The sequence below is a fragment of the Balaenoptera acutorostrata genome, chromosome 12 (assembly GCF_949987535.1).
Source record: "Balaenoptera acutorostrata chromosome 12, mBalAcu1.1, whole genome shotgun sequence".
NCBI classification, from domain to species: domain Eukaryota; kingdom Metazoa; phylum Chordata; class Mammalia; order Artiodactyla; family Balaenopteridae; genus Balaenoptera; species Balaenoptera acutorostrata.
The window spans coordinates 5,260,019-5,283,271 of record NC_080075.1 but is presented as its reverse complement, the minus strand read 5'-3'; the positions used below and the strand labels follow the sequence as shown (position 1 = coordinate 5,283,271).

The following is a 23,253-nucleotide window of genomic DNA, read 5'->3' as shown; positions in this document are numbered from 1 at the left end:
TGTACCAAGGTCAGAGTTCTTGGTACATGATGCACCAGCATTTTTGAACAAGTCATGAATTTTGGCTAGAAATCAAATTTCAGGGTGGGTGGAGTGGTGAGTTGAAGGACGTCTTTGAGTATCTCCCCTTTAAAATAAAAGAGAGAGTGCATGTGAGTAGTCTGCAAGGAAGGAGCTACAAGAGCTGGAAACTATTCACAGCTCAGTCATTCACTTGAAATTCATTCCTCCTGCCCTTCATTTCGGGTAAGCATCAATTACTTATCTAAAATTTGTAGTAAAAACTTTTCCAGACATGTAATAAGGAAAGTATCAACAGTTCATGTTTAGAGGAAATGTGCTTTCGTAAAATATATTAAGGGTTGTTGTATTCATTCTATACTTGTCAGTTTCTGTATTGGTTCCATCCCTCCCCTGACTTTTTAAGAAAAAAATGATATAGTTAAGTTATCCTTTTGCTGAAAGAAAAAGTATGTCATTATTTTTCACAGACCTTCAACTCTTCTTAGAAAGCTTTTGGTGAGTCTTGGGGATAAGCAGGGGCAGGGACACATTTCTGAGGGTTTGGTATAGTGTCTAGGGCAACTATTTGATGACTGTTTTACACATCTCTTTCCTATATTCCTTAGTTGCTTTGGGATGACTGTTTGCCTGTGTGCTTGAGGGCAGGCAGGAGTCATGTGTGTGTACACACAGCTGCCAGCCTGTGTGGATGTCTGGGTTTCATATCTGCATTTATAATATTGTATTTTCTAAGGTCTGTTGAATTTTATAATTTTCTTTTTTTTCAAAAATAGAAACCCATTTTCTTTCCTCTTAATTTAGCTTCAGTACATTCTCACAAGACAGTGAAATAGCATGGCTGTCATAAGCCCTGCGTGGTCCAAAAGTCCAGTAGGAATAAATGTAATGATGCATGTCTGAAGTCTGCTCCTATACATATTTGTACATATTAAAGATCTGTTCATGAATAATTTTCCTGGGAGGTATTGAGCAAGTAAAAGTCATGGCTGTAAATATTTTGCTTGTGATTCTGTATGACTTATTTTTTGGTATCTTTTTGTCAGAGATACTGACAACTCTTTCCAACTATAAATCTTAGGGAATACCATCAACCACCTAGAGGGGAGCTTCACCATCGTATGTCACAGATTTGACTTGAATCATCTTGAGAATCGGTCACCAACACTTGCTCTAGATTGAGAAACTGAGAATGAGACTTTGGGTCTTGGTAATTCTAACAATTCTCATACCTTCCACATCAGCTGCATTTAGTAAGTATTGCTTTTGAACTGACATTTAAAATTTTTTTAATTAAGTAATTCCAAGAACATTTGCCTAGTTTTAAATTGCTTGCTTCCAATTGCTCTAGCTGAATGGTAACCTAGAAAATTCATTTATGTTCTACAGTCATTCTTCATCACCAATCTATCAGGACAAATTCTTCATAACAAATATAGCATAATTTTAATTTTACATATTCAAATATGTCAAAATTTAATACGGTGCCTGCACGTAGAAGGTACTGACAGCACTTGTTGACTGACAACATGCTTTGTGTAGATGACATGTCTGCTTTCCTTTGGAGCAATGTGAAGGATCTAGCTCCAAATTAAATCACTAATCTGTGTATCCATTAGAATATTTCATAAAAGATCTTAGATCATTTACTTATTCTTTCTCAAAGTGTGACCAGTTTCTAAATTTAATCCTGGAAGGGGATATTTAGAATACAGAAATTGTAATCCTTTTTATATGATCACTTCAGGATGATATTTATATATATTTTTTATTTGCAGGCAAATCGTCTTGGAGCCTGGAAAATGAGGCTTTAATTGTGAGATGTCCCAGACAAGAAAAATCTCGATACCCTGTTGTCTGGTATTACTCAAAAACCAACAAACGTATTACCACCCAGAGAAGAAGTCGTGTAGTTGCCTCAGGGGAACGTCTTAAGTTTCTCCCAGCCAAAGTCAAAGATTCCGGATTTTATACTTGCATTATCAGAAGGTATTATCCAGTCCTCCTCCTTTGTCTTTAAGAGTTGATAGTCTGAGCTGCCTCACTTCCCTTCTCTTTCTAGACCTCTCTGCAGCAGTTGAATTTATTAAGTGATTGGAATAAAAGAGCACCTGAAGAACACCATCAGGTTGGGCTTTAGGTGACGGTGAACTCTCTGGATGTATAATGACAGGGCTTAATTTGTAGCCCAATTAGAAAAAGACCTCGCTTTTCTAGTGACCAGGAAAACTGAGAGCAATCGCTCACGTTGGGCTTCAAATCAGAACAAACCAACAGCCTAGATGTGGGGCGTCAGGAGGCTTACGATGGGTATAAAAGGGGGGTCATCTGTGCCTCCCACGTGAAGGGCAAGCCCAAGAAGTTTACCTGAGACTGGGGCCCCACAAGTCCCTTACTCTACACGTAAATTGCCACCTCTTGTGATTTTGTGCCTGTTTGGTACGTACAAGATGTCAGATGAACTAAGTCAAAAGGCAAGATGGGTACAGTTAGGTGCCTAGGTTCTGAGGTCAGACAGCGTTAGTTTCAAAGTGACGGTGTGTCACTAGTTAGCTGTGCATTGCTGGTAAGTTACTTCTCCATCCTTGTTTCCTCATCTGTAAAATACATGTGATAGTAGAACCCACTTCAAAGCGTGGTTGTGAGAATAGAATGAATGATACACAGTAAACTCTTAATAAATACTAATTATCTTTATAACATCAGGTCTCGGTGTTACAGCACATACAGTGTACACAGAAATGGTGAGGGAGTCTTTTTTTTTTTTTTTAAACGAAAAGAGTTTTTTGGTTTTTTTTTAACTTTGGGTTTATTTATTTATTTATTTATTTATGGCTGTGTTGGGTCTTCGTTTCTGTGCGAGGGTTTTCTCTAGTTGTGGCAAGTGGGGGCCACTCTTCATCGCGGTGCGTAGGCCTCTCATAATCGCGGCCTCTCTTGTTGCGGAGCACAGGCTCCAGACGTGCAGGCTCAGTAATTGTGGCTCACAGGCCTAGTTGCTCCGCGGCATGTGGGATCTTACCAGACCAGGGCTCGAACCTGTGTGCCCTGCATTGGCAGGCAGATTCTCAACCACTGCACCACCAGGGAAGCCCCGAGGGAGTCATTTTAAAGGCTACTGTAGGGGTTGTGTTTTACCTAAAATGTAACAAAAAGCATTTAAAACTCTAGATTTTAATGATTATTTTAAAAGAAGAACCACTATCTGTCCATTGTTTTAGGAAGAAAAGCAATATTAAGTAAAAGTTAGAGCTGGGTTAAGTTATTTCATAATGCTAAGTGACTTTTTAAAAATTGTTTGATTTATTTTAATAGTCCTACCTCCAATAAGACTGGATATGTGAATGTCACCATTTATAAAAAACAACCAGGTTGTGATATTCCAGACTTTCTGATATATTCAACAACATCTGGATCAGAAAAAAATTCCAGAATATATTGTCCTACAATTGACCTCTACAACTGGACAGCACCTGTGGAGTGGTTTAAGGTAAAAGGAAACATGCGGGAAATAGATGAAAATTACACCATCAAAATAGGTGGAAGTAAAGAATTACTGAATGTAGACTGGGACTTTTCATTTCAGAATTGTGAAGTTCTTCAAGGATCCAGGTACCGAGCACACAAGTCATTTTTGCAGATTGACAATGCAAACAGCAAGGACGCTGGTGATTATACATGCAAATTTATGCACAATGAAAATGGAGTCAATTATACTGTGACTGCAACCAGGGCATTCACAGTTATTGGTAAGCTACTGAATTTAACAAAATGCAACACTTGAAAAACGATAATGTGACAGAAATTGTGTCCTTCTTGTTGATTTGCCAGTACCTCACGCTCCTCCCCAAACTTCCTCCTGACTCATCTTATCTTACGTGTATTCTCTAATGTGACGCAAAGAGATTTTCTAAATGCACTATCAAGATCTAAGACATTTTGGAGGGAAATAACGCTGCTAATCCAAAGCCACATCTGTTCTCTCCTCTATGGCTTAATTTTTCAAAGATAATGTGATCTGAATGCTAACCTAACATTTTTTTGAATGGCAATACAACAATTTGGAGAGCAAGATTAACTCTTTTTCTCCCAATTTGTTGTCAGAGGTTCTGTAAATAGAGGAAAATCTATTTCCTCTCTAACATAACTAGCCGGATAAGAAGTTGAGTGAGAAGCTTTATAAAGAGATACATAGATATTGTTGGCTGATTTTCAATCTTGATTTGCAATGCTTTCATCATCATCCAGGACCTTAAGTAGGTCATTTAATTCTACTTTTTTTTTTTCAAAATTACTTTAAATTCTATAAGAGTCCATCAGGGGTGAGATTTCACAGTCAAGCCTGTTAAATCTACAAAGAGTTGGGGTCTCCTTAGCAGAGCTTGATCTATGGGTGTAGATGAAGCAGGACCTGTATGTCTGGCAGATTTCTCAGGGCAGAGCAGTAGTGGAGAAGAGTTTTTGTTTGTAGTTTTCCAGTGCCCCACCGCTGTAAAATAAGCATCGCTGGACCACATTTGTGTTAGTAACTCTCAGTGTTCAACATCAAAACCTGCAGGGGTCCTTAATCACACCATCCCGAAATAAATGAGAATCAAGGGGTGCAGGAATGCAGCCGTGCATTCACCGTGTCTAGGCGTCAGTGCCACGGGAATTTGAACTTCCTGATAGGGTGGGCCACACTGGTGGAAAGCTGTGAGCAGAAGTGTGGACTTATGTGTTTATCACTTTCAGGAGTCGTTTGAACTCTTCCCTGTAGCGTTCATTATGCTTATCCTATAGAATCGTGGTTTTCTGACAATTGCTATGTCATGCAATTAATTTAATGCTTTGGATGGCATTTGTTTTAATGATAAAAAGAGAATAGAAAATATCAAAAAACATCATAGGTAGTAAGAGAATGTATTGCTTGAACGTTTTTGTTTCGTGTGTGTGTGTGTGTGTGTGTGTGTGTGTATGCGTGTGCATGTGTATTTGTTGCCATGGATCACAATCAGAAAAATCCAAGAAACATCACTGTGAAAAAGGACAGAAATATGAAAATACAAGCTTTATATTGATGACCACCCAATGCTTGCCTAATATTTATATTCTCTTTTTTGTCTTTGATTTCAGATAAGCGAAGCTTTTCTTTGCTTCCAGTAATTATAGCCCCTCCACAGAATGAAACAAAGGAAGTGGAAATTGGTAAGAAAACTTTAAGAGTACTGTAAATGTTTCATCTGGAAAATGTTTCCATATGACCCCTGTTCTGAATTCCCCAAGCAGGGGTCAGGCTATTACCATAGCGGATCTTGAGGATTAAATGAGATGCATATTTGGAAACACCCACCTTGGGGCCTAGCTAATATTAGGAATATGTGGTCACAACAACGTACAGCACTTACATTTGTACTGCACTTTGCTCTATTTTATTTATTTATTTTGGTGCTTTCATGCGTGCTGCCTCATTTCCCTCTCACTTCTATCCAACTATCCAAGGAGGTAGATATCGTCCCCACTTTATGCTTGTGGCTGCTTAGGCTTAGAGAGGCTCAATGACATACCCAAGGATGTGGCGGGAATAAATGGTGACAGAAGGAGGAGAACCCAGATTGTATGCCTCTGTCCGTCTCTGCTTTTCCTGGTTCCCTGAGAGAATGGGGTCAGAATCAAAGTTCTTAGCACGTAAAGCAAAACCACACTGACTGCCTCAGAGCTGCTCTACTGCTTTGCAGGGTTTCCACGTTCCTCCCTGCTTTCGCCCATGCCCTCCTTCCCATCCCTCGACACGAAGCTCAAGTATCCCCTCCTCTGTGAAATCCCCCTGCCAGCCTCCTTACCTGCCAGGGAGCACGATGAGAGCCAGCATCTGGTCAAGTCCAAGGCCACCAGCACCAGCCCTGCTCCCTGCCCTGATGTCTCCCTCTGTATTCCCATGCCACTTGTCTATCGTTCTATTAAAACACTAGAATACCGTGTGTTCTGATCGCTTGCTTATACCATTGTCACCTCCTTGGAGACTCTAAGCTCCTCATCCCTCTTCAGATGCTTAATTCTTGACACGGGGACTAAGAACTCAGTAAAGGATGGCTGAGTGCCCAACCCAAGGCAGGAATCAGCCCTTAAGCTTTTAGTTCTGAAAGGAGGAAGTCTCAAATTTACAGGAGTGGGAGTGGAGAGCCTCTTGTTGAACGATTGAGCAGTGGGATTGTGGCTGATTCAGGTGAAACGGTTTTACTGACAAAGGTAGCTTACAGAGAGATGAAGGGAATTCCATAGGAGGAGAAAGGAGTGGAAGACAGCCATTAAATGGGAAGGAAATCCAAGGAAGAGGGGATATACATATATACATGTGGCTGATTCACTTTGCTGTACAGCAGAAACTAACACAACATTGTAAAGCAACTATACTCCAATTAAAAAAAAAAAAAAGGAAAAGAAATGGCAATGTGTAGTAAGGGGAAATCTTAGATTATAATGTGGCATTGGTGAAGCCTCTATAGTTTCCACTGCAGGGGAGAGGGGAGAGGGGGCTGAGCTTCAGCCTGAACTGTGAGTGGAATGAAAATGATGGGAGATGGAGGAGGTGGCAAAGCGAGGGCAGAGAAGGAGGAAGGTGCTGAAGATGAGGAAAGGAAATGGGAATCCATTCATGACACACACTAGACGTTCAACGACTTTTTTTCACATGCAATGAAATTAAATCCTCTCTGCAGAACTGAATTTTATCGGTGAATCTCTTTCCTTCTCATCTAGGAAAACCAGCAGACCTAAGGTGCTCTGCTTGCTTTGGGAAAGGCTCTCAGACCATGGCTGACATCCTGTGGCAGGTTAACAGAAGCAACGCTGAGAACTTCGGTGAAGCAAGAATACATGTGTTGCGAGAGCAAGATCAAAGGTATTTTTCAATCTCAGTTAAAGCATCCCCTTCCCTTCGCACACGGTTTGCAACTGCAAAATAAGCACTGAAAGTAACGGGTTGTCTTCCTAGTTCTCGCAGTGAGCTGACTTGCCTAAACGCCGTGTTAAGAATAGTGGATGTAAAAGAAGAGGATTTATCACTGAAGTACGACTGTCTGGCCATGAATTTCCGTGGCCTGATCATGCACACCGTAAGACTGAGGAGGAAAAATCCAAGTAAGGCATGTTTCTGAGACTTTGGTCGCCTGAGTTTGCTGTTCACAACTGTAAGCCGAATCATATTCTTAGAGAACAGTGTATTGGAGTGCGGTTCCAGGGGAGTCCATCAAGACAGAGTGGTCCATCTCAGAAGCTGGAGGCGGGTGGAGGAAAGATCTGTCTTGGGTGTAGGCAACAGGAGGACACATTGTGTGTAGAGAAGTCAAGACAAAAACGAAGCCACGCCACATTCACTGTGCTTGGCATCGTGAGCACGTCCAGACAGCGTTAAACAAGTCCGTGAGGACGCGCCCCTCCTCTCGGGGGCAAAGGCATTTTCCTTCCACTCCCTCCCTATATCACTGCGCGCACAATGATGGCAGAAAAGTAGTTTCACAAACCTTTCCTTCCTGACCACCTGTCAATTCCCTCACTTGTTTGCATGTCCAGATAAAGACACCCCGTTGGTTAGATGTAGCATTCAATCCGGTGCAATAAAGGGTGGGGAGAGGGCTTCCCTGGTGGCGCAGTGGTTGAGAATCTGCCTGCTAATGCAGGGGACACGGGTTCGAGCCCTGGTCTGGGAAGATCCCACATGCCACGGAGCAGCTGGGCCCGTGAGCCACAACTACTGAGCCTGCGCGTCTGGAGCCTGTGCCCCGCAACGGGAGGGGCCGCAATAGTGAGAAGCCCGCGCACCGCGATGAAGAGCGGTCCCCACACCGCGATGAAGAGTGGCCCCCGCTTGCCGCAACTGGAGAAAGCCCTCGCACGAACCGAAGACCCAACACAGCCAAAAATAAATAAATAAATAAATAAAGTAGCTATAAAGGGTGGGGAGAAAATTTTGATATTTTTACTTATCACTCCATGTACCACTACGTAGAAATTATTGAATGTGTTTGTCACATAGTCATAGGGAGAGGTAAACTCCTAGTTTATACCCCTAAGTGCGGTATAGTCCAGATTAATTTGGATAAACCCACAAAGGCACAACATGATTGGGAGAGATGAGAAAACAGACCACCAATCAGATAGGGTCTTTTAGTCTCTGCCCGAGGGGGTGCTTGGGATTTTTCTTGTTTGAATTCAACTTTAACCACCGATTTGCAAGTTTTTATAAAACAAACGGAATCATGACTACTGTAGATGATTTTAAATGCTATCATGTTTCATGGGTTGTCAGGATTCTGCCAGTTATAACTGTGTCACCCCAGGACATGTAGACCCTGTTGAGATGTCATTTTAGGGTGACATTTGTGGTTCTGGTGGGCACGGAAGATCCCGTAGGAAAGAGGAAGCCACCTCCACCCCTAGCACTGCCATGGTGTCCTTATCCCCATGTTTTTCTCACGATGTCATTATATGAATGTTCTTCGGGTACCTGTGTATTGGAATTGTTTTCATGTTACATGTACTTGGTGATTTTGTTCCTTCTAATTCATCTGTATATGCTACCTTTCACCTGTGTTTCTTCAAAGATTGTTACAACTTCTCTCAATGGTCACAATGAATTCCTTTATTTCTAATCATACAATAAAAGAAATTACACATTGTCCTGAATTTTAAAAACAAAAACTAAAAAGCCTGTGTCCCCATATTATTAAATATCATTAAACATTTGATACTACTACTATTAATAATAGTAGTACACATTTATTCATTGTTCCCTAGGTACCAGGACCTGTCATTATTTTCCATATAATTTTTCATTTATTTTATCAAAAATCCACGATGAAGAGACTATTACCATCATCTAGTTTTATAGATGAGGAAACTGAGGCAAAGAGAGGTTGAATAATTGGCCAGGCTACAGTTATAGAGCCAGGATTCAAAGGCAAGCAGTGTTTCCTGTTTATAAGCGCTTACAGAAAGTATTCAGTGTTTAGTCAACACGTACAAGGATTACTTATACATTTATAAAATGACATTTAGGAAGATACTGAACTTCAACTTGCCTTAATGTCTTGGATTAACTTCTTTCTTCTAGTTAGCCAGTCACATGCATAAGTACTTCACAAGAAATAGGGATTCCCGGCATGCGTCCAGATAGGATTTTTAGAAAGAGTGACCTGGAAAGGAATCCTGTTGAAATAATTCACTTAGGGAGTATTTATCATTTAAACTGATGACAGTGCAGATGCTAGGCTCACTCACAATTTTCAGTTTTGGATCGGTTCACCTTGGTCATTCTTTTTTTAATTTTTTTTTTTATTAAAAAAAATTGTTTGACCATGCCATGCAGCACGTGGGATCTTAGCTCCCCAACCAGAAATTGAACCTGCACCCCCTGCAGTGGAAGCTCAGAGTCCTAACCTCTGGACTGCCAGGGAAGTCCCCACCTTGGTCATTCTTGATTTCATAGTGTGGATACTCGGGGAGCTGATGAACTAATGAAGGAATTTGCAAATACAGACCAGGGATTTTCTATGGCAAAACTGGGAGCCTGTGTTTTGAGATCAGATGAAAATGAAAAGGGAGCTATCTAGCCAAATCTCATTTGAGAGTCTTTTCACATTTATCTTTAAGTGGGACTATTTGTAAGATGGGATAGTTAACGATTCTAAGGAGGGAAGTAAACTTAAAACAGTCAAAAATACTATTGATGAGCACAGTTCTTACATTCAATTTGTATATATCTGATTCAATAAATACGGGGACCATCTTGCATATATACATATGTTATGAAGCAATGAGTAAGGATAAAAGTTCAGTGATGGCTAAATAATGTTCACCAGAAGGGAAATACAGGGCATATTTAGGACCTAAAACCCAGTCATTTGACTTCATCAAATACACATTAGAGACTTAGATAGCTCTTGTTTCTTCCCTGCTTTCCTGTGCCACCAACCCCAGATGCAATAAGTCCCCAAGACCTGTTGATTCTTTCTCCTTAACGCCGCCAACGCCAGGTTTGTCCGTTCCTCTCTCATTATTACATGAATCTGGCCCCTCCTCATCTCTCACCCCCCATACTGCAGTAACTTCTCATCCCATTCTACTCCGAGGACCTGTGGGTCATGGAAACAAAACTTCCACTACCATCAGACTAATCTTGCTTGAAAACCACTTGCACTGTTAACGAACCACTCAAAACTCTTCAATGGCTCTCATGACCAGAAGAGAGACAAAATGCTTTAGCTGGAGCCTCAAATCTGATCAGAGCCTAGCCCTAGACCCACCATTCCAATCGTATGTTCCAGTAATTCCCCAAACTGGATCCTCCCCCTTCCTCAGAAAACACACTCCCATCTCTGCCCTTGGGCTCACAGCATCCTCTCTTGCCAGGAGTACATCTTTTTTTTTTTTTTTTTTGCAGCTATCTAAATCTTACTCATCCTCCAGGTACCTTATTCTGCAGGAAGCCTTCACTGCCCAATCCAGCATGGAGTGAGCACACCTTCCTAAAACCTCTGCTAGCTAAAACTAATGCTTTCACTTCCAATCTTAGCTAAGTTTACATGTGTCTGTCTTCCTCTTATGCTTTGAAAATCCCCTACAGTGCCTAGCCTGGTGCCTTGCACAGAGTAGGGGCTCACTAAACATTAATTTACTGATTCTTAAAACAGCCATGAAAATGCCAGGTAGGCATCCCTTGTATAAATCTCTCATACTCCCAGGGGAAGCCAGCATCCATGTATTTGTTTATTTTCTCCTGTTTTAGGAGTAATAATGATCATTTTTCTCCTCCCCCTATCTTTTGCATAGCGGATCAACAAAGCACCTACTACGTGCTTGCAGGATTTAGCATATTATTCTTGCTAATCAATGTCTTGGTGATAATTCTAAAAGCATTCTGGATTGAGATTATTCTGCTCTGGAGAGACATAGCTAGACCTCACAAAACTAGGAACGGTAAGTGGCAAGTTTCAAGTTTTCTTCAAAAGAGTTCTATAATGGCTGTTGGTTGTTTATCGAATAATCTCTTAATAGTTATGCTACCAAACACAGATTCCCTTTTGCTTGCTAGCATATTAGCAATAAATCGTTTTGAGTCCACTCAGAGGACACTCTCCATCCTGCCTTGTCACTCCTCGTGGTTCTGAGATCCATCTCAACAGCTCCAATTTTCTCCCCCGTAGAATTGCTGTTCTTACTAAATCTCCAGTAGCAGAATCTGCTCCAAGCCCAGAAAGGGCATTTTGGAAAATGGGAAAACTTTATGGAAGTCAAAACATTAACAAAATTGTTCCTGTTTTCCAGATGTGAACAGGTTAGAAAGGTCCATCAGAATGCAGTGTGTTCTACCAGAAACACTGTTCCATAAAGAGTCTTACCTACCTACATATGTATACCCATGAAAGAAGACAGTGCTGCCTGCTAAATATGAACACCGTTCTTTCATTCAGAGGCAGATAAAATTTAGATTTTCCATATGGGTCACTCAACTAGAGCTAATTATCTGATTTGTGGGAAATTCAGATCCCTTAAAAACTTCTACTCTTTTGCCACCATTAATTACCCTTTAGCATTTTCACTTCCCCATGGGGAAAACAAAAGCTAAAATTGAGATCTGCTCAGCACAGCAGAAAGCCCCTTAGCCATGAGTATAAATACTTATTAATAGATTATTAACCAAACTTGACAATATAGTTTGAACTAAACTGGTCAGGCTCTTGCCTGTTTTCTATCATTCAGTCTGAGACAGTAAAAAGGAGAACTTTGAGACTAAGATTGGTTTCCTGATGACATTTTGTGGCAGTAGATTGTTGTCATCGTCTCTGGATTCTAGAGTATTTGGGGGGATGAGATACATTTACCAACAGCCATAAAACTCCCTGAAGAATGTCTACTAAGAGTCAAATGAGAATTTTTGAGGACCAAGTAATAACATTGTGTTCCTTGTTCTCATCTTCAGATGGGAAGATCTATGATGCTTACGTGATCTATCCACGGAACTGCAAAAACAGTCCAAAGGGGGCCAGCTCTGTGGAGTACTTTGTTCACCAGATTCTGCCTGACGTTCTTGAAAATAAATGTGGCTACGACTTATACATTTATGGAAGAGATCTGCTCCCTGGAGAAGGTAAAACTATCAACAACCATCAGGGACAGAAATTCACATTCATCAGAAGGCTAAGTAAGCCTTCTTACTTAGGTGGTCTTATCCCTGCCTTCATCAGGAGCTGCAAGCATTATTCCAGGCCATAAGACTAGAGCTTTTAAATATTTCTCCAGAAGAAGGAGGTACTTACTGTTTGCTTCTCCTGCCCCCATCACCACCCTGATCCTGAGGTCTTCACAGTCGTGTCAGTGATATGAAGACAGGATAAGGCATCCTTGCTTGTGGATTTAGCAGGGTCCAGCCCCTACTTCACTCCCCATGTCCACCACTAGGATAACTGACATCTCTGAAGTCCCTCTAGAAGATTTGAAGGAGGACTTGAAATCCAAGGAATTTTGTTCTACTATCCAGAGGCACTGGCTAAAATATTTGAAAGGACTCAAAGTCTTTATGATTTTCCTTATATTGGTGAAACATTTGCAAATTTATATCCTCACAAGAACAGATAGAATTGTGTCTTCTGTTTCTTAATATTCCTAGTTGGTTTCATGTGATTTTGACAGTTGGGTCACAATTCCAGCATTTCAGTAGTCATTCTCCTTTCCTTCCATATTTATGTCAAGTATCTAGGAACTCTCCTTCTAGCCCTTCTCAAATTCCTCAGGGACCAGGAAGTGTGTGGAATATGAATAAGGCAGGGACATCATGAGTGTAAGTCCTCTAAAGTCAATGTTTAATAGACTGTGAGTTTAACCTGGCATTCCTACCGCAAAGAGGGATTCAAGTGTCTATGTAATCAAACGTACACACGACAGGTGAATCTGGTTTATCCTGCAATATTTGGATAATGTTAATGGCCTAGTACCAGCTTGGGAGACATGTATAGAGCGCAATTCAGGAAAACATAACCCACGTCTCTCCCAAGGCTCTCTTCTTCCTTCAGCTCTCCCCACTGGCTACCCCTGCAAGTCGAGAGCAATGTCATGGTATTCAGATGCTCATTGCCTGTTACACATCTGCTTATGAGGCTGCAGGGACTCCAGGTGTTTGTGACGTCACACCAGGTGCTACATGCTCTCCATCTCTTCTTCCTTAGGTCCGCCAACCTCATTTCCAGTTACACCTCTCCCCAGCCAAACGTGAGTGCCAGCTCGCTGGTGCTCAAGCTTGTGTGGCCTTTATCGTGCTATTTTTCATTTGGAAAAGTTTCCCACCTCCCCCTCTCTCAAGTATGTCCTCTGACCTTACCTCAACCAAAGTAAAACAAAATCCAACAAAACAACACCAAACTTCACTCTTCCCTTAGAAAAAGTTCATGGCTGGCCCATGCAGTGTATTTCTTCCCGTGACAATTACTCTCCATTTGCTCCTTCAAATTCATTCTGCACCCTCCTCCATCCAGTGGCCTGGTGGCTGATCCTTATGGAAGCCATCACCCCCTTGCTCTCTGCTCCATGCTGGGCTTGGCCAATGGGGGGTACTGGCAGGTGCTGGGAGGGCAGGGTGCCTCCCTGTTCCCTCTGGGTGGGGCCCCCTGGGTAGCTGTGCCCCTCTCTGCTGGAGCACTGGCTCCCGTCAGCTGGCCGTCCTCAGACACGTACCTGCTTTGGGCTCCGTGACCGCTCCCCTCCCTTCACACCTGGAGGGCAGTTTTGGTTCCCTGACATCACCTGCTGCGGGGCTCTGCACCATCTCTTGTTGATTTCCTTGGGCTCTGCCCACATCTTTTATAAACTGTCCTTTCATTAGACTCTCTTTAGTCAGTGCTTTTGAGAGTGCCGCGCTTTTTGCTAGGATCCTGACTGACACAAGGTCTCTGTCGGGCACTATTCGACATTCGTTTCCTGTTTCAGACCATGTGGACAGGCAGTCTTTAGCCTCCACTGCCTAAGAATGTCTTGAGTTGTTTTGTTCATGGTTGTGCTTCCTTAATCATGCTGTTCCCTCCTTGCCTAATCATGCTGTTCCCTCCTTGCCGTGAGAGCTGGGTGTTTTACATGTTCTAAGTCCACCCACAAGTTAAGTGAAATCATCATGGAGTTGATGATCCATAAACACTGACTTGATAAGGGGATCTGATCTTCCTGAAGATTTCCCTAGTCTGGATCAAATCAGCTTCTAAAACAGAGACTATTAGGGGATGAAGCGGATCCAGGACTCCCTAGAGACTTTAGTCAGTTCAGAGAAGCAAGGGTTCCTGAGTTTGCACTCTAATTTTTTCTCCCCACCGTCCCTTTTTATTTATTTAAGATTTATTTTTCTTGAGGTAACATTCGTTTAATGTAAGTTTCATAGGTACAACGTACTTCTACTTCTGTACAACCTACAGCATGCTCACCACCAAAAATTTAGTTTCCATCCATCACCATACATTCGGCCCCCTTTACTCATTTTGCCCTCCCTGCACCTCCCCCTCTGGTAACCACTGCTCTGCTCATTGACCCAGTGGGTGTTCACAGCATGCTCTCCACCATATATTTGTGATTTTTCCTGCTTTCTTCTGGTAGTTGATTTCTAATTTCATACAATTGTGATTGGAAAAGATGCTTGATAGGATTTCAGTCTTAAATTTATTGAGACTTATTTTGTGTCCCAACACATAATCTAACCTTGAGAATGTACCATGTGTGTTGAGAAGAACGTGTGTTCTCCTGCATTTGCATGGAATGTTCTGTAATAAGAGAGTTAAAATTCTAAGTCCCTTTACAACATGTAAGCTAATATTCTAAGAAGATAATATGTATCACTAGCTAGTGAACCTGAATTCGAGGTCTCCTGCTACAGATCTCTACGTTCCCGTTGAACTGAAGGACTCTGGACTGCTCTGCCTGGGAAAGAAGAGGGCTTGGGGCTGATATTCTCACCGTGAAAGGGTTGTGTGTGTTCTTACCCCTTCCGCTGTGTCTTTTATCACTAGATGTAGCCACCACAGTGGAAACCAGCATCCAGAAGAGCAGGCGGCATATCTTCATCCTGACTCCTGAGGTCACGCACAGCAAGGAGTTTACCTACGAGTGGGAGATCGCCTTGCACAACACCCTCATCCAGAACGACTCCAAGGCCATCCTTATTGAAATGGAGGCGCTGTGCCCGCCTGGCGGACTGCAGATCGAGGAGCTTCAGGACTCCCTCAAGCACCTCGTCGAAGTGCAGGGGACCATCAAGTGGAGGGAGGACCTCGTGGCCAAGAAACAGTCCCTGAATTCCAAGTTCTGGAAGCACATAAGGTACCACATGCCGGTGCCAAGCAAACTTCCAAGAAAGACTCCCCGTTCGGCATCCTCGAGCGCCCAGGGGCAGCAGTGCTTGCTTTGATGGCTAACGCACTGCGTTTGGGGGATCCAAATCCCTCCCAGCTGGGTCACGCGGCTGTACCAGACAGTGGGGGCTGAGGCTCCAGAAATAGGAGTATCGAGGGTATTCAGACCTCAGATTTCATGCACTGACTTTACTTCCATTTCCCTGGTTCTGGCAGGATGCAAAATACCCCGAGATTTTCATCCTCAAGCTCCCTGTCTCCACCTCACATCCCCTCCCTCGTCTTCCATGGCTGGTCCTTCTCCATCGTGGCCCGGCATCTTCTCACTACTCTTCCTCTCTCTCTCTCGTTCTCTCTCTCCTTATTCCTTGTCGATATTCTACATTTTGAACATCAAACTGAAAGTTTTAGAGTTAAATTTTCATGTGATCTTGAACACTCAGATCCCTTCAAGCAGAACGCTGGTACTAAATCTTGTTCCCAATGCCAGAATGTGTTAGATTTTATTTGATCAGATGCTTAAGTTTTATCATATCAATACTGTCCATTTGGTTGGAGTACCTTACCAAATTACCCAATTATCATTATATTTAAGATTTTTTAATTCTAATATTTCATCTGAAAAGGATCTGAAATCCAAATTTAGCTGGGGGTCTTGTATTTTTATATGTTAAGTCTGGTTACCCTACCCTGGTAGTATTATTGTGCTTTTATGTGGTGATATCTGATTTTGTCAAATTACTATAAATGTAGCCAATGAAAGAGGCTGTAGAGTTGATTAACATCATAGAATTCAGAATCAACAGTCATCCTCTGCTAGCTACGTGACCATGAGCAAGTTACTTAACTTCTCAAAAACTTAGTCACCTTCGGTAAAATGGGAATAATCATATCAAAATCCTTTATTTCTGTGCTAATCAAATGGGAAATAAAATTTAATAAATTTAATAAATGGCTACAGTTGTTAAGACACTTTCTTGTAATCTGTATTATATTCCATGTTCTCTCTCAGTCTGGGCCTCTAAGGAATACATTCTCTCCAGATTCACTACCACTTAGAATGACAGAGATGTTTTTGATTTATGAACACGGGACATTTTGGAACTGATTTTATTTCCTTCTTTACATTAACTACTTGAAAGCATAGAGGCAAATCTGGGCTCTTTCTACAGCTAGTATATGGGATATTATAACATGGAATTTATAATAATCTTTTCCCTGCCTCCGTAATAACTCTGTTTTCAATTTGCCCCATATTTCTTTTTAAAATATATTTTAATTGTCAATAGTATTAGCTCCTTTGCAAGTATTCAACAAATACCTACATTTTCTGGATGTGTGCTGAGTATCTCTTTGGTAGGGGTGGGGAGAGGAAGGACTGGGGAGGGAGCTACACAGGTGAGCAAGGCAGCTCCTTATTTACCTACGAGGTTTGGAGCCCACTGTGTGAACTCGGAAGGAAGAGGAAGCCCTTCAGAAAATGCACACAGGGCTGGCCTCGGGAAGAACTCTGACATTGCTTAGCTCATTTCCCCCTCACTCCTCGTCCTAAACTTACCCTCCACCTCCCAAGCCAGTTGAGCTCCCTGGGCCTCAGTTTCTGCAACTGAAAAGTGGGAGGATGGAGAAGAAGAGCTGTGAGGGCTTTCTCAGCTCCGATAGCCCAGGGTTCCAAGCCCTACACTCACATAGAGGTTGGTGAACTGCCAGAAGACCTGGCTTCTCATACCAGCAGTGCGACTAACCTCTCTTAGTTTCTTCTTCTTCTTTTTTTTTAAACAATTGTTGACCTATTTTATTTTTTTACTTTTAAATCTTTTTAAAATTGTTATTTTATATTGGAGAATAGTTGATTAACAACGTTGTGTTAGTTTCAGGTGTACAGCAAAGCGATTCAGTTATATATATATATGTATCTATTCTTTTTCAAATTCTTTTCCCATTTAGGTTATTACAGAATATTTAGCAGAGCTCCCTGTGCTATACTGTAGGTCCCTGTTGGTTGTCTATTTTAAATATAGTGCTATGTATATGTCAATCCCAAACTCCCAATTTATCCCCTGCACCTTTCCCCTTGGTAACCATAAGTTTGTTTTCTAAGTCTGTGCTTCATCTGTACAGTGAGAGCAATAGATGCTTCACCTTCCACACAAGATCCTGTGAATAAAATGAATTCAGTCAAACTTGTTGAGTGTCTACCATATGATCATGGTGAAAATTCCCGTGAATTATAAAAATCACAAAGAATTATTTTGAATTCAGTCAAACGTGTGTATGATAAAATGCGGCTCCTAAGTTTGATGAGTTGTGACATTCATACCTACCTGTGTAGTTATCACCCCAAACAAGATAGAAGTATTTCCTTCACCCCAGAAAGATTCCTCCTGCCATTTCTCAGTCAATCCCTCTCCTTCCTCAAAGGCAAACAATGTTCTGATTTCTATCTCTGTGGATTGGTTTTGTCCGATCTTGGAATTCATATCAATAAAGTCAGCCAGCATTACTTCCACACAACATAGCATTCATGTATCATTCAGGGAAGGTAAAACCTTTTGTACATTTTTAAATTGGTGTTGTTTCCCTTCATTGTTGATGTGTGGAAATTATTTCTATATTCTGGATACAAGTTCCTTTTCAGAGAGATGTAAGGTGAGAATTTCCTAGGCTTTTACTTATTCATTTTGCAATGGTATTATTGATTGGCAGACATTTAAAATTTTGATGACATCCAATTTATCAAATTTTCTTACAAGGTCAGTGCTTTCTGTGTCCTAAATTTTTTTTTGCTTGTTCCAAGGTCATGGAGATATTCTCCTATGTATTTTTATAAACTGCTTATGGTTCCAGCTTTTATGTTTAAGTCTATGGTCCATTGTGAATTAATATTTGTATATAGAATGAGGTAAAGGTCAAGACTCTTTTCTTTTTTCCCCATAGAGATACACAGTTATTTCAGCGACATTTGTGAAAGGCTTTTCATTCCCTATTGAACTGACATGGTGCCTTGGTCAAATATCTATAGACTATATATATATGGGTCTATTATTCTTCTCTCTTTTATTTTCCACTTATATGCTCATGCAAATATCACACTGCCAAGATTACTACTGCCTTATTATAAACCAAGTCAGTGTAATTCCTCTAACTTTGTTCTTTGTTTTTCAAGATTGCTCTGACTATTGTAGATCGTTTGCAATTTCATATAAATTTTGGAAACTGTTTCTCAATTTCTTTGAAAATTCCTCCTGTGATTTGGATTGAGACTGTATGAATATATAGACTTTATAACCTACAGAGTCTAAAAATGTATAGACTCTATAAACTCTCCAGTTTGTGGAGAATAGATATCTTAACAGTGAGTTTCCCAATTCATGAACAAGTTATAGCCCTCCATTCTCTGAGGTCTTTCATTTCTCCCAGTAATATCTTGTAGATTTCACAGTAGATACCTTGTACATCTTTCAAAAATTTTCTCCTTTGGTATTTGGCTTTTTATCCTATTGTAAGTGGGTATTTTTTAACAAAGTTCATTTTTTCATATTTCTATTACTAGTATATGGAATTACAACTGATTTTTGTATATTTACCTTGTATTCCATGGTCTTGCTAAACTCAGTTATTGTTTCCAACAGGCTTTATTTGTAGATTTCAAAGGGTGATCTACATAAAATTATACCCTCTGTCAAAACCAGTAGTTTTATTTCTTCCTTTCCAATATTTATGCCTTGTATTTTTATTTCAAAACGATTTCAATTACAAAATGAGTGTCCTAGGTGAGAGCTGACATCCTCATCTTGTTCCCCATCCTAGGAAAACGCCAAGTGTTTCACTATTTATTATGAAGTCCCTTGCAGCTTTCTTATAGGTGCTCTTCATCAGATTAAGAATGGTCCCTTCTAAACACAAAAGACCCCAAATAGCCAAAGCAATCTTGAGAAGGAAAAACAGAGCTGGAGGAATCAGGCTCCCTGGCTTCAGACTATACTACAAAGCTACAGTAATCAAGAAAGTATGGTACTGGCACAAAAACAGAAATATAGATCAATGGAACAGGATAGAAAGCCCAGAGATAAACCCACGCACATATGGTCACCTTATCTTTGATAAAGGAGGCAAGAACATACAATGGAGAAAAGACAGCCTCTTCAATAAGTGGTGCTGGGAAAACTGCACAGCTACATGTAAAAGAATGAAATTAGAACACTCTCTAACACCATACACAAAAATAAGTTCAAAATGGATTAGAGACCTAAATGTAAGGCCAGACACTATCAAATTCTTAGAGGAAAACATAGGCAGAACACTCTATGACATAAATCACAGCAAGATCCTTTTTGACCCATCTCCTAGAGAAATGGAAATAAAAAAAAAATAAACAAATGGGACCTAATGAAACTTAAAAGCTTTTGCACAGCAAAGGAAACCATAAACAAGACAAAAAGACAACCCTCAGAATGGCAGAAAATATTTGCGAATGAAGCAACTGACAAAGGATTAATCTCCAAAATTTACAAGCAGCACATGCAGTTCAATAACAAAAAAAAAAACCCAATTCAAAAATGGGCAGAAGACCTAAATAGACATTTCTCCAAAGAAGATATACAGATTGCCAGCCAACAAACACATGAAAGAATGCTCAACATCATTAATCATTAGAGAAATGCAAATCAAAACTACAATGAGATATCATCTCACACCAGTCAGAATGGCCATCATCAAAAAATCTACAGACAATAAATGCTGTAGAGGGTGTGGAGAAAAGGGAACCCTCTCGCACTGTTGGTGGGAATGTAAATTGATACAGCCACTATGGAGAACAGTATGGAGGTTCCTTAAAAAACTAAAAATAGAACTATCATATGACCCAGCAATCCCACTACTGGGCATATACCCTGAGAAAACCATAATTCACAAAGAGTCATGTACCACAATGTTCATTGCAGCTCTATTTACAATAGCCAGGACATGGAAGCAACCCAAGTGTCCATCGACAGATGAATGGATAAAGAAGATGTGGCACATACATACAATGGAATATTACTCAGCCATAAAAAGAAACGAAATTGAGTTATTCGTAGTGAGGTGGATGGACCTAGAGTCTGTCATACAGAGTGAAGTAAGTCAGAAAGAGAAAAACAAATATCGTATATTAACACATATATGTGGAATCTAAAAAAAAAAAAAAGGTCATGAAGAACCTAGGGGCAGGACAGGAATAAAGATGCAGACCTACTAGAGAATGGACGTGAGGACACGGGGATGGGGAAGGGGAAGCTGGGACGAAGTGAGAGAGTGGCATGGACATATATACACTACCAAATGTAAAACAGATAGCTAGTGGGAAGCAGCCGCATAGCACAGGGAGATCAGCTCGGTGCTTTGTGACCACCTAGAGGGGTGGGATAGGGAGGGTGGGAGGGAGACACAAGAGGGAGGAGATATGGGGATGTATGTATATGTATAGCTGATTCACTTTGTTATAAAGCAGAAACTAACACAACATTGTAAAGCAATTACACTCCAATAAAGATGATAAAAAACAGAATAGTCCCTTCTATTCTCAGTTTCTCAGGTGTTATTAATCAAGAAAGGGTGTTGACGAGTGCAAGATGCTTTTTAATTGCATTTATTGAGATACGTACCCGATTTTTCTCTTTTATTATGTGATGAGTGACTTTGATTGGATAAAAAGAATGAAATTCACTCTCATTAAACCTTTTCGCTGTCTGCTGTGGGTTTCATTTTTCATTTTTGTTTGAAAGGTCCAATCACAGACCAGTCTAAAAATGTATCCTGAGTTCCACCACACCGTAAAAACTTAGGAACACGCTTTCTCCACTGGCCTCCTTTTCTTCTAACCAATTTAGAATCTCAATTTCACACCTCTGCGCCCCTCTTCCACTTCCCAGTGGCGAACCACCCAGCCCTCAGGCTAAGCAGAGGCCTTAGGACGGAGCCAGGACCCCGGGGCTAGAGCCACAAGTCCTCCGCACCTTTGGTTGGCCTCGGGGGGCCGCCCGGTGGCGTTGGGACGACTCCTCGGCCTCCGTCGTGTCCCCAGCCGGCCCCAGCCCCTTCCCCCAAGCGCAGATGCTGTCCCTCCGCCAGGCCAGGGCTGACAACCTCCTCACCTGGCTCTGGTCCCGGCGGCCCCGCCGCCCGGGGGGTGTGTAGGAGCCGCCCAGGAGCGCCCCCTCCTGGCCCCGCGGGTCGCCCGGCCACCGCCCACGGCCCGCCAGCTCCCGGGACCCAGGCGCGCCGCCCCCGGCCGCAGCCTCCTCGGCCCCCGGCAAGGTGCCGGATTTTCCAGCTGCGCGCCTTCGCCCCTGCGAGCGAGCCGCTCCCGGAACGCACGGGCGGCGCGCCCAGCCGGAGACGCCAGTACCCGGAGCGCCGCGAGGAGCGCGCAGGCCGGCCCGGAGCGCCCCCATTGACGAGCATCCCCGGCCTGGGAGGAGCCCGCCCCGGAGCGCCCGGGACCCGAAACGCCCAGGACCCGGAACGCCCCCGCGGAGGAGCATCCTTAGCCCGGGAGCGGCCCGGAGCCGCGGCACCCGCAGACCGGAAGCACTCCGGGGCCGGAGCGCCCCCGCGGACCCGCCGGAGTGGGAGGACCCCGACCGAGAACAAACCCCGTCAAGGAGCGTCCCAGACCCAGGACACAGCCCAGGCCGCGGGCCCGGGAGCAGCGCCGCACCCGCGGCCTCGACCAGCCGAGTTTTGCCAGACGCTTTTTCTTTCTTCAGACTTTCTGTTCCTCTTTTTTCTTTTTCAGCTTTCTCTGGTTGCCTTATCTGTTGCATTACGCTTGCGGCTCCTCTCCTTTCTGGTTTCGCTCTTTCTCACCTGCCTCGCCATCGGGTGTCAAAGGGGACAGCCGCCCCCTCCCCAGCCTCGGGACGCCTTCTGAAGGTAAGGACAGACCTGCCTCTGCCACCTGCGGCCCCTTCCACCGCCCTCTGCTGCCGGCTGGGGGCAAGGGGCGACCCAGCCTCAGGGGCAGGGATTCTGAAAGATCAGTTAAATATGCATGCATATACGTATAGCTATTATACATAATATATATTATTTTAAGTAATTAGCATATATGCATACATATGTGTGTACCCACACGAATAATTGGTGATTCAGCATCATCAACTTTCCCTAATAGTGTAGTTTTAGTGGTTAAACCAGTCCCAATTTTTTTTCTAGAAAGGTGAGAACAGCTAAAAGAAGTGATAGTTTTCATTTATTAAGCAGTTACTTGTGTCTGACACTTTTAGATGCATGATTTTCGCTTAAGCCTCCTACAGGCCAAATGCAGTATGCTTCTTAAGAGGAGGGGAACCGAGCCCAGAGAGGTTCAGTAGTTTACCCAAGGGCATCCAGCTACTAAGTAACAGATCCCAGATTCACGCCCAGATTTTCCTGATTTCGAAACCTTCGTCTCCATCCGAGGTGCCTCCAGGAGTGAGAAGCCCGGCAGCTGTACTGCGGTTAGCAGACCAACAGATGACTGGGCAGCCCCTTCAGGCACAGGCACCTGAGCTCGCTGTATTACCTAACACCCATTTGGTGCTGTGCAGTGCTGGGCTCTGGGGCCCACTTTCCAATCTGAGGGCCTTGGATGGGCCGGGAGGGGGTAAATTTGGAGGAAGCTGGGTTTGTGCAGGTTCTGGGCTAGTTGGAGAGCTTCCGTGAGACAGCCACTGGGCCAAACTGCTAGGACTGCACGGAGCGTGCAGCTGGAAGCGCGGAGGGTGACCCCAGCGTCAGGACCAGCACAGCCACGGGTGGAGGAGGCTGGGGAAGCGTAAGGGTAGCAACAGCAGACATTTGTGTGGCCAGGACTGCGGGACGGGAAGGATTCTCCTGGCCTCCCCAA

The 23,253-nt window shown here is 42.7% G+C and overlaps 2 protein-coding genes across 4 annotated transcripts in view; both read left to right on the top strand.

Annotated features, from left to right (window-relative positions):
- Positions 1–158: 158 nt before the first annotated feature.
- Positions 159–16,270, top strand: IL1RL1 (interleukin 1 receptor like 1). The gene is made up of 11 exons (XM_007172124.3): positions 159–246; positions 1,103–1,274; positions 1,800–2,010; positions 3,337–3,511; positions 3,608–3,770; positions 5,137–5,208; positions 6,760–6,901; positions 6,995–7,140; positions 10,831–10,977; positions 11,981–12,148; positions 15,045–16,270. The coding sequence occupies exons 2-11, from the start codon at positions 1,214–1,216 to the stop codon at positions 15,440–15,442; spliced, it is 1,683 nt and encodes a 560-aa protein (XP_007172186.1). The 5' UTR covers positions 159–246; positions 1,103–1,213; the 3' UTR covers positions 15,443–16,270.
- A 5,890-nt stretch (positions 16,271–22,160) lies between these two features.
- IL18R1 (interleukin 18 receptor 1) overlaps positions 22,161–23,253 on the top strand; it is a 40,762-nt gene continuing 39,669 nt past the window's right edge. For all 3 annotated transcript variants that reach the window (XM_007172123.2, XM_007172122.2, XM_057558816.1), the window contains exon 1: positions 22,161–22,298. The gene's annotated coding sequence lies outside the window, so the exon portion shown is untranslated. The remainder of the gene's footprint in view (positions 22,299–23,253) is intronic.

Excerpts from the sequence above, each read along its gene's own strand:
- IL1RL1 (XM_007172124.3), top strand. The coding sequence starts at position 1,214 with ATGAGACTTTGGGTCTTGGTAATTCTAACAATTCTCATACCTTCCACA. Across the intron at positions 2,011-3,336 it reads TATACTTGCATTATCAGAAG|TCCTACCTCCAATAAGACTG; the intron begins GTATTATCCAGT and ends TTATTTTAATAG. Across the intron at positions 7,141-10,830 it reads ACTGAGGAGGAAAAATCCAA|CGGATCAACAAAGCACCTAC; the intron begins GTAAGGCATGTT and ends TCTTTTGCATAG.